Source organism: Camelus ferus, chromosome 2, assembly GCF_009834535.1.
Source record: "Camelus ferus isolate YT-003-E chromosome 2, BCGSAC_Cfer_1.0, whole genome shotgun sequence".
NCBI classification, from domain to species: domain Eukaryota; kingdom Metazoa; phylum Chordata; class Mammalia; order Artiodactyla; family Camelidae; genus Camelus; species Camelus ferus.
In genome coordinates this window covers 5,807,168-5,818,571 of record NC_045697.1, presented here as the reverse complement: position 1 = coordinate 5,818,571, position 11,404 = coordinate 5,807,168, and the positions used below count along the sequence as shown (strand labels likewise).

The 11,404-nt window shown below is 45.9% G+C and overlaps 1 protein-coding gene across 1 annotated transcript in view; it reads left to right on the top strand.

Moving 5' to 3' along the window:
- ZBTB49 (zinc finger and BTB domain containing 49) overlaps positions 1 to 11,404 on the top strand; it is a 28,126-nt gene continuing 16,722 nt past the window's right edge. Inside the window, 3 exon segments of the mRNA XM_032493888.1 lie at positions 1 to 125; positions 7,229 to 7,399; positions 10,060 to 11,162. Of these exon segments, the coding sequence (XP_032349779.1) occupies positions 7,248 to 7,399; positions 10,060 to 11,162 (1,255 nt within the window). The 5' untranslated portion in view covers positions 1 to 125; positions 7,229 to 7,247.

The window sequence follows — 11,404 nt, the reverse complement described above, 5'->3', positions numbered from 1 at the left end:
GTCCGGCCGGCCTTGGGGGCGTTGTCGCAATGGTTCCGCTGCCGGCAGAGCCGGGCCAGAGGCGCTGAGGGCTGCGACGGCGGCAGGTGAAGAGGAGGCGGCGGGACGGGGAGCGGCCTCCGAGGGTAAGGTGGTCGCCGGGCGGGTAGGCCGGCCTCGCGAGGGCGTGCGGGGTCCGGCGCGCGGGGAGCGGCCCGGAGTCCCGGCCGGGCTCCCGAGGGCCGGGCAGGGCATGGACCCGCGGCCGCCCGCGCATCCCCGGGCGCCGCGAGGGTCAGGGGAGCTGCCGGGTCCGGCGTGAGTTACCCCGCGGCCGCGCCGTGCTCTGGCTCAGAGACACGGAGGCCCAGTCCCGGTCCTGGAGCGGGGCCTTCTCCCTCGTGCAGCTCCCTCGGCCTGGAAGCCCAACCCGGGGCCCTAGCCGGCCTCCGGCTCGTTGCTCCCGGCCGCCCGGGACGCTGCAGGTCCCTCCCCGCCCTGGCTCCCCGGCTCCCGGCGCCCGTTTCCCCCATCACACTGTAGTTGAGGGTACTGCTTAAGACTACAGAGCTCCTAGCCAGCTGTCTCAGTGCCCAGCGACCTCTCTGTGCCTCAGTTCCGCTTCTGTAAAACGGGTGCAATAGCAGTTCTTACTCGGTGGGTTCCCGTAGGGCTTCACGAGTTGTGAAGGGAAAGCGCTCAGCAGAGTGCCTGCCGCTTAATGGCTTAACTACTCTTTCAGCCCTAAAGACAGGTCCGGCACACAGCGGTGGTCACTAAGTGTGTTGCTTGAATGAATAAATGAATGAAAGTTGAACGGGGGTATGAACAGAGAATGGTAAGCAGCATTAGCCGTAGGGTGGGGGTCTGTGGGTGATAAGGAGGGTTTCACTCTGCAGGTGAGCAGTGTGGGGCCTGGAATAGAGGGTGTATGCGAGGGCCAGCCATAACGAAATACCATAGCCTAGGGGACTTGAACAACAGATTCTCACAGTTCTGGAAACTAGAACCAAGATCAAGGTGTCGACAGGTTTGGTTGCTTCTGAGGCAGCTCTTGTTGGCTCGCAGACGCCCACCTTCTGGCCCTGTCCTCGCCTGGTCTTGCCTCTGTTCCAGCATCCTTGGTGTCTGTGTCCAGACTTCCTCTTATAGGAACATCAGTCAGATTGCATTGGGATCTACCCTAACTGCCCCATTTTAACTTAATTACCTGTTTAAGGCCTGCTCTCCAAACACAGTCACGTTCTGAGGTCCTGGGTAATACTTCAACATATGGATTTTTGGGGAACACAATTCAGCCCATAACAGAAGGAATTCACCAGAATGGACAAGAAAGGAAAGACTGTCCAACAGAAGTGACAGAGGGGCCAAGAGGTTTGAAAGCAGGGTATGTTAGTGTGCAGGGCATGTATGTGCACCTCATCCTTGTTTGTGCTCTCCTGCAATTTTTTTTTTTTTATTCATTTGCTCCCTCTGAAAACTCAGGGTGAGCTCTCCTGGCACTCTCTGTGGCAAACTGAACTTTCAGGTTACAGCATAGATGTCTCTTCCTCCAGAAAGTTTTCTTCTGACCCTCATTCCCCAAATTAGTTTGTGCCTCCCCCATTTAATATCCCCGGTGCAGTGCTAGTCTTGTTTCTTCCACTGAACTGATGCTTCATGAAGGCCCAGATGACCATGTCTGAGTTGTTCACTGTCATACCTTAGTTCCCAACATATGATGGACACTCAGTGGAGTTAAGTGAATGATGTGAAAACTGAGACACAGCCTAGGAAGGGCAGGGAGCAGTCCATCCTCAGTGGAGCAGCCTTCCATCCTCACCACAATGTCTTACGCATATTAGGCACCCAACATTGGCTCAACTGGATTGGTCCATATAGCATCCTAAGGTCATTGTAGTGCTGAGACAGGACTCCAGACTTGTTTGCTGTAGCCAGTGGTTTTGTCATTAGGGTTGGGGCGGGGGTTTGGAAACAAGCCATTTGAAAAGCAGGGTGGCCAAAGTGGAAGGCAGGACCGCTCTAAGGCCAGTGCAGTGCTGAGGTGTGTACACTGTGGACCCTTGGAGAAGTCATCGATCAGTGACCTCACTGCACAGACTTCCACACATTCTTTCCTTTGGGGTTGGCCAGTGGGTAAATTGCCCCATAGAACAGAGGGACCTTTGCTCCTGGAGCACTTTCTACAGGATAAAGTTCCATTCTGACTCTTGTTCCCTTTGGAAGCACCTCTTCATTCACATTTGCCTGAGTGTTTTCTTATGTTTTTCTTTTCCTCTTTTCCCATATTTACATTCCCTTTGATGCCATTGAATCCATCTTTCCACTGTCACATTCTTGGTATAGATTTATAGCGTTTAGAACAGAAAGATGCCCTAGAGAGTATCTAACCCGATGAGAGACCCCTCCATTTTACAGATGAGAAAACTGAGGCCCAGAGTCTCCATCATCCAGAAACCATGTATTGAGCACCGTTGGTGAGCAAAGCATTCTTCTAGGTAACAAAGATGTGTTGATCAACAAGGCAGGAGATATTTGTTCCTTGTCACCAAGTGAGTTAGCCGCAGAGATGGAGAGAGCCCCACACTCCTGGTATCCCAACACACAATGGCTATGTTGCACGCACTCATCCTCACGTGCTGTGCTTTACTTCGGTGCTTATCTGTAGGGTCACCTGGACAATCAGGCATAGGTAGTAGACGGAAGAGGCTACTGATTTTATTCAAGGAAGGCCTTGGAGCTGTAGCATGTAATCCAGGGTGTTGCCTTAGCATGTGGGCCTTGGAGTCAGATTCTCTGTGTTTAAATCCCAACTCTGTCCCTTATTGATGACCTATTATTAGCTGTGTCTGTAGCTCTGGTCAGGTTATCTATTGCTGTGTGCCAAACTACCTCAAAATGTAGTGACTTAAAAACTGTTTTATTTCATCTCACAGTTCTGTGGGTCAGGAACTCAGGCAGGGCTCCGCTGGGCAGTTCTTCAGCTCCACGTGGTGTGGGCTGGACGTGGTATTCGGCTGGAGGTGGGGCTGATCTGGAGCTTTCATTGTGGCTTTGCTCCCATATCTGGTACCTGGGAAGGGATGGCTGGAAGCCTGGGCTCACCTGAGCCCTTCTCCTGCTCTGTGTGTTCTCTCCAGCTGGGCGACTTACGGTCCCAGTGCCTACCCAGGCCTTCGAGAGCCAGTGTCCAAAAGATGGAAGGTGGAAGCTGTTGACTCATAGGGCCTGGGTCCAGAAGTGAGCACAGCTTTACCTGTTCTATTGATTAAGGCAGAGGCTGCTCAGGTTCAGGAAGAAGAGACCTAGATCCCACCTCCCCTAGGGAGGAGTGTCAGAGAAGTTGTGGTCATCTTTAATCTACCAAGTTCATTGTTGTCCTCATCTGTGAAATGAGGCCAGTAGTGTGTAGTTTCTCTCTAACAGTTATTCTGAGAATTAAATGAGTTAATATGTGTAAAGGGCTTAGAATAGTGCCTGGCACAGAGGAAATGTTTGATAAATATTTTTATTATTTGTGACTAGGCACATGATATGTTATTGTTTATAGCTATTATTCATAGGACACGTAATAAATATAGGACACCAATTCTTTTTGTGGAGCTTTTTATTATCTTATTGGGGAGGTACAGGATTGACATCATGAAGCAATTAGAGAACTATACTGAGTAATATAGAATAGTTACAGTTTTTATAGTCAGAGTAAATTGTGGAATGTTCATAATTTGGCATGCCACTTCTAAATAGCTAGAGAATATCTAATGTAGATTCAGAGTATTTGCTGTATTTTAACATTTAAGTCTTTGGAGGAAGGTTTTGTGTTGTTTTTAATGTTCTTTTTCTCAAGGGCATGGGCTCCAGGACTTAGGAACCAGGATTTAAGTCCTGGCTTTGGAACACAGCAGTTTTACAATCTTGGGTGAGTTAAACTCCTCATTTCGTAATTTCCTCACTTGTAAAATGATAATAGGATTCTTGTAGCACTTTTTGAGTTGATGGATAGAATATGCTTAGCACAGTGCCCAGCCTGTAGTAAGTCATCAGTAAATGATAGCTCATAGTAATGAACCAAGAAGCCTTTTGTGTTCAGGCAGCCATGGGGCAGGGACAGTAACTGGTCACTTAGTCGTTTGGGTGTTCAACACCCTTGAGGATTCAGCTCTGGGGACAGTGCCCGTCATCTGACATAATGCTCCCCTTTCCTTGTTTGTTTGGGATAATATATCCACTCCCAGTGCTTCCGCGTTGCTCTTTGTAGATGATGTCATCTCTGAATCCCACCCGAATCTCACACCAAGAGATCATGCCAGTTCCCCAGACTCTACATATCAGAAACTGAGGTTTCCAGGCAGAAATAGAGGAATCAGGATAAGGGGGTGAGATGATGGGAGGTGAGTGTTGGAGACTCTGAGCTGAGGGGGTCATACAGTTAGAGGTGTTTAGCAGAAAGCTGGACATTTGGAAGTGGTGGTTGAAGCTAAACCTGCAAATTTAGGAGTTGTCTGCTTAGAGCAGATGAAGACCAAAAATAGATGTGGTTGTCAAGGGAAAGAGAAGAGGGCCCAGGTGCTGACTCTTAAGGGACAGGAACACTTGGGGGGCTTGCAGAGGAAAAGTACAGTGTAGAGAAGGAACAGATCAGGACAGAGAAAACCAGAAGTGGGCTGCACAGGGAAGGATTTCAGGACGGAGGTGAGCAGGCTGCTCCACCACCTGTCGCAGGAAAGCTGGGCAGGATGGGACTGAGGGCAGCACCGTGGGAAAGTCTGTCTCAGCGCAGCGATTGGGCAGCAGGGCTGTAAGGTGGAAGGGAAGCAGGGTGTTGTGTGGACTGCTGAAAGAGGGGCCTCTGATGACAACGTGTACCTAGGGAGAGGTTTGTTTTGCTTTTTTCCCACATAGGATGATCTTGGTGTGTTAGGGGATGGGTGAGCCGGTGGAGGACAGAGTTGGGTAATGATGAAGGGAAGTCCTAGAGGAGACGGGAAGGGAAGTTAAGGAGAAGGCACACTTCATCCTATGAGGCTGAAGGGATTGAGGGGGAGAGGTGAGGGGGAAATCTGAAACTGAAAAAAGAATTTAAAGGCAGTCAGGTTATAGCAAGTTACCCATGGGCTCAGCCTTCTTAGTGAAATCAGGATCATGGTCATTTGCATGGAAGAGAGGTGGTGGGAATGAGGAGAAGGGAAAGGATGTAGGAGAGCGCTTGTGGGGAGCGTAGAGCGGGAGGAAACAGGAAACTAACCGTCATTAACCAGCCACAGAGCAAGCGTGTGCAGAGCAGCGAGCGTTTCAGCGGTGGAGCGTCTGCTGTGTGCCAGGCGAAGGGGAGTCAGATGGTACCCTCAGAACTCACAGCAGAGTGGGAGACACAAGGACAAGCTGAGGCATAAGGACAGGTCATCTTACTGAAGTGTGTGTGCAGTAAGGTTGCAGAGGAGTGACCCCAGGGCAGACTTGAGGAGGGAACTGTGGGGAAGAAGGATTGTGACAGGAAAGGCGTCAGATGACAGCTCGGCTGATCCCTGGTGGGGGAGTGGGCGTTATCCAGAAGGTGGGAGAGTCAGACATAAATAAAGTCTTCCCAGGACAGGAAGTGTCAGAACCAGAGGCTTTTTAGGAGAGAGCACAGCAGAGGTCTGCAGTCCACCTGCTTCAGAATCACCTGGTTGCTTACAATGCAGAGGCCCCCGGACACTGCATTTTCTCAGGCTCTCCAGGTGTCCCTCCTAGATAACGTTTGTTGACTACATCATATATGCCAGATGCATTTATTTCTAAATGATCATGTGGGTTCTCACAATTATCTCGATAACCTGTGAAATAGGATGAGGGAAGTCGGGCAGTGAGTAGTGGGCGGGGGCTCCAGCGCTGGTTAGGAGCTCGGCTCCCTTGGGGAGCTGCAGGTAGTTTATTTGGGCTGGCACACCTGGGAGTGACAGGAGACAAGGCTAATAATAATACTAACAGTAATAATACTGCTAATAGTAAAGTAGAGGCCATGTTAACAAGCTTAGATTCTTCATGGTTTAGAGACTTTTTCAGTCATGCTTAGGTACTAAGGATGAAAGCAAATAAAGCAGATAATGGCTTTTTAGTTTTTAATACCAACATCCATAGTCTCATCCCAGTCTGACCTCATTTCTCCCTACTTTTCCTCTTCCCAAAACCATCTCTGACTAGACTGAGCTCCTGAACATCAGAGCCCACGGTTTAGCTCATCGAGCATCCAGCTCGGACTGTTTTGCTTGGCTGTTTGTCGTGTGCTTTTGTGTGTGTTTCCTCCCCTAGAACTGAAGCTTCTGGAGGGTGGGAGCCTGGAGGCTTTGCTGACCTTTGTGGCCCTGGAGCCTGGCGCACAGTCGTCAGCAAATGGATGCTGAATGATGGAACTCTCCGTATCTGCATAATGGCTTCCCTCTCACTCGGATTCAAAGTCAAGGTTCTTAAGAGGCTCTGCAGGGCTCTTCGTCTGACCCGCTGCATGTCTTTCCCCTCCGCTCCTCTCCCCTTCCTGAGAAGTCATGTCCTACCACGCCCTGGGCTTCAGCCACACACTCAGCTCCTGCCTCCGATCTCACACATGCCAGTATTTCTGCCCCCAGTGCGTTCGGTTCCTGCTAGAGCAGTGCCTTGTCAGAGTCACGAGGGGGCGAGTGAGTGGACATGCTGCTTTGCGATACGTCTTTAATCATTGTCTAGTGGTGGTGGTTAATTTATTTTGGCTTGTACCTTGTCTCCCCAAATAGGTTCTTAATTTTCCTCAGCTTCTAATTCAGTGCTCCGTATACAGATGCTCAATATTGGTTTGATCTTGTCCTGTTGGGCTTTTTTCTAACCTTGTAAGAGTTTATGTCTGTGTCTTTCAGTGAAGTGATCTAAGTAGAGGTGAGAGAGGTTCACATAGTATTAGCACGGTCATAGCCTAGATCTGCAGTGTCAAGTACGGTGACTGTTAACGTATAAATTAAATTGAACGTGCGGTTCCTCCTGCGCACTCATCACACTTCCAGGGCTCAGTGGCCTCACGTGGCTCATGGCGACTGCGCTGAGCAGTGCAGAGAAGGAGTGTGTCCATCACTGCAGATGATTCTGTCGAACAGCATTGGTCTAGATGCTCAAGAAGCGATTTTTTGTTTGTTTGTTAAAACTGTTGAGACAGGGAATCATGACAGTGAACCACAGATCAGCTGCTGAGCTTCCCATCATGGCGTCGAGAGTCACCATGGATCCACGTTCTTTGTCGTAGGTCTCCTGGATGCTTGAGCATGGACCCAGTTGTTACTCACAGCTGCCACCTCCTCCAGCAGCTGCACGAGCAGCGCATTCAGGGCCTGCTCTGCGACTGCATGTTGGTGGTGAAAGGAGTCTGCTTTAAAGCACATAAGAACGTCCTGGCAGCTTTCAGCCAGTACTTCAGGTACGCGCTCTCGACTCTGTTCCTCTGGTCGTACGGAGGGAACGCTCTTCTAGCGTGGCGCTATCCTGCCTGGACTTTATTTTCTCCTTGGATTTCACTCTCTTTGTCTTTTGTAACACATTGTGGCCTTTTTCTTTTGTATTTAAAGTCACCTGAGAGGAAAAGAGCCATTTAACTAAAATATATTAGGGGTGATTGAAAGTATTTTGGCACTTTGTCTTTGATTTTAATAGTTCTAATGAATGTTAGTCTTAGATATACCTTTCTTAGCCTTTCAGGATAAAAGGTTGAGGAATCGAATTTCTGGTAGGAACGTTTCTGGGATGAGTACTCACAGAGGGGGAACATCTTGTATGCTATTTTTTTTTCTTTTAATTAAAACATTTTAGTTTTTGTTTCCCATTTGCCTATTCTAAGAAAACAGGTTTGAATTTAATTTACCTATCCCTGTAATCATTTTTGCCTCAATGGAAGATTTACTTATAAATGATAATATTAAGCAATAGTATATCATTTATTTTTAACATTAGAGTTAAGTGTTCTACAAACATTTTCTGATTAACTAGATTTATCTCACTAAGCACTAAAGTGCTGTTTTCAGTACCTTTCTTTCCCTAAAGCGGAACAGGATTTAATCTTTCCGTGACAATCCTGAATGATCAGTTCGAAGCTCAGCTGTCACATGTGCTGCAGGTCGTGTGGATCTGCTCGCTCAGGTCGGCAGTGCTTCTTGCCCCTGTGCAGGGTGGTCCCATCCCTGGGCTTTGCCGTTTCTTCTGTCTTCACAGGACAATTTGGTCGAGATGTGGTGATAAACTGGCTATTTTTTTTTTAATGGAGGTACTAGGCGTTGAGCCCAGGACCTCGTGCATGCTAGGCATGCGCTCTCCCCTTGAGCCATAGCCACCCACCCCCACATTGGCTAGTTTCAGTTTTCCCCACCCTACTTCTGATTTGTACTTTCCTTAAGTAAGAACAGAACTGAAGGCTATTTGGAGGAAGCATTTGATAAAATGTCTTTAACAAACTTGCAAGAGAACTTACCTCACTCAGCCATTAATTTATAGTCTCTCTCACTGCTGGCTTATGGACCATTGGGTTGCTAAAAAACCTCAGACAGCCAGATAAATTACTGCTTACAAAATGAGTATTTATCAAGTACCTAGAGACAGAAAGTAGAATGGTGGTCACCAGGGGCTGAGGGGCTCGGGAGAATGGGAGTTATAGTTTAATGGGTATAAGGTATAGAGTTTCTGTTTGGGATGATGAAAAGTTTCTAGAATTGGGTAGTGGTGATGGTTGCACAACTATATGAATGTACTCAATGCCACTGAATTTATCATATGAACCATAGTCAAGTGTTTGACATGTATGTTTTGCCACAATTAACAAATTAAAGTTTTAAAAAATGAATATATATCTAGGATTGTTTTATTAAAGCTATTTTTATTTTCAGACTTTTTAAAAAATTTTATTGAGTTGTAGTCGGTTTACAATGTTGTGTCAATTTCCAGTGTAGAGCACAATTTTTCAGTTATACACGAACATACATATATTCATTGTCACATCTTTTTCACCATGAGCTACCACAAGTTCTTGTATATATTTCCCTGTTGCTATACAGTATAATCTTGTTTATCTATTCTATATATACCTGTCAGTATTTACAAATTTCAAACTCCCAGTCTGTCCCTTCCCACCCCCTTCCTCCTTGGCAACCACATGTTTGTATTCTATGTCTATGAATCTGTTTCTGTTTTATATTTATGTTCATTTGTCTTTTTCTCTTCTTTTTTTTTTCCAGACTTTTTAAAATTTTGTTTTTTGTTGAAGTGTAGTTGATGTACAATGTTAATTTTAGGTGTACAGCAAGGTGATTCAGTTATACATATACATACATATATTTTTTCAGATTTTTTCCCTTATATGTTGTAAGAAATTAAATATAGTTCTCTATGCTATACAGTAGGTCCTTGATTTTATCTATTTTATACATAGTAATGTGTGTTTGTTAATCCCAACTCCTAATTTAATCTTCCCTCGCCCTTTCCCCTTTAGTAACCATAGTTTGTTTTCTATGTCTATAAGTCTATTTTCGGTTTATAAATAAGATTTGTATAATTTTTTTTTATATTTCATATATAAGTGATATCATATGATATTTGTCTTTCTGTGTCTGACTTACTTCACTTAAAATGATCATCTCTAGGTCCATCCTTTTCAGATGTTTTTAAGATACTTAGATATGGAAATGTTGTTGCATGTGTTTTATGGCCTGAGATCTATAACTTGTCAGACTAAACATGAAATATTAAAAAATGTGTATTCTTTAGTTTTCTATATTCTTATCTGTATGCAATTAATAATACACATGGATAACTACATTTTAAAAAAAAAGAGCAATGAGTATGTTTCAGAATTTTACTTTGAGATTTACTTGGAAGTTTGGATATTCAACATGCTAATTTAATTCATCTGGATTGCTTTATTGGATGTCTTATCAAAATTTTCCAAAGGATGAAAGCAGACTTAATTTTAAAATCCTGGCATTTATAGAAGCATAGTAATTATAAATGTTAACATGAATATTATTCATAAGAAAAAGCTATCAGAATGTATTCCTTGTTAGCACTGTAAGCACATATCCTTTCTTTTATCAGGAGCCTCTTTCAGAATTCTTCAGGCCAGAAGAATGATGTTTTTCACCTGGATATTAAAAATGTCAGTGGCATTGGGCAGATCCTGGACTTCATGTACACATCTCATCTCGATCTTAACCAGGACAACATACAAGGAATGCTGGACATAGCACAGTGTTTGCAGGTTCAAAACGTTCTGCATCTGTGTCACACATTTTTAAAGTCAGCCACTGTAGACCAGCCACCTGTCCTGCCTTGTAACAGCGCGTTCTCCCTGCAGGGCACTTTGGCTCCCGACACTAATTGTGTTATCAGTGAAAACTATCCGCCCCATTTGCTGCAGGAGTGTTCAGCAGGTGCTCAGCAGAGTAAAGCTTTGGACGAATCACATTCTCACGCTCCATCGTCACTTAGTCTTCATCATTCCACAGCTGAAACATCCAAACAAGCCCCTGAGACACTGGATGGCAGCTGTCCAGAACTGCCTTTCAAACAGCCAAACTATTACTACAAACTCAGAAACTTTTACAGTAAGCAATACTATAAGCAGGCCTCTTGTCCCAGTCATGAGAGGGTCATCGAGCAGCCTTTCCCCTTCAGCGCATCCCCAGAGCTTCATGGCGCAGAACACCAGCCCTGTGCTGTCAGTCATTCCGAGTGCGTCCTGGAGTCCTCGGAGCACTTGCCTTCCAACTTCCTGGCCCCGCCTTTGAGTGACTCTGCCCCGGACCCCGAGTCAGACAACGCATACCAACAACCCACCAGACAGATGAGGCTCAAAAAGGCCATTCACCTTAGGAAGCTCAATTTCCTAAAGTCGCAGAAATCTGCAGAGCCAACATCTGAACCCAAATCAGATGACAGTTTAACAAAGAGGACAGAATCTGCTAACGAAGACAGTAGAGAAAAAGTGGACAGCCAAAGTGCTGAAGAAAAGGAAAGAGAAGAACTCATCAGTTCTGAGAGTTTTAATTGTGGGAATGAAATGGAGAGGCCGGAGGACCCTGCAGCCCTGGAAGACCAGTCCCAGACGCTTCAGTCACAGAGACAGTACACGTGTGAATTGTGTGGAAAACCTTTTAAACACCCAAGCAATTTGGAGCTTCACAAACGGTCTCATACAGGTACACTGATTCAGTCCCTGCAGGCAAAAGGAAAGGAAATAATGCAGACGGTCAGACACCACTGCCTGCGCCTGTTCTCGTAAGAAGTTTTGCTGTTGCTTGATGACGTCATTGGTAGTTACCCAAAAAGTCAAGGGGTGTTAACTATTTTTTGCTTTATATTTTTGGTGATGCCTCGTAAAGAATAATCTTAAGTTCTATAAATGCTTTCATGGAACCAGTTTCAAAAGATGGTAAACTTT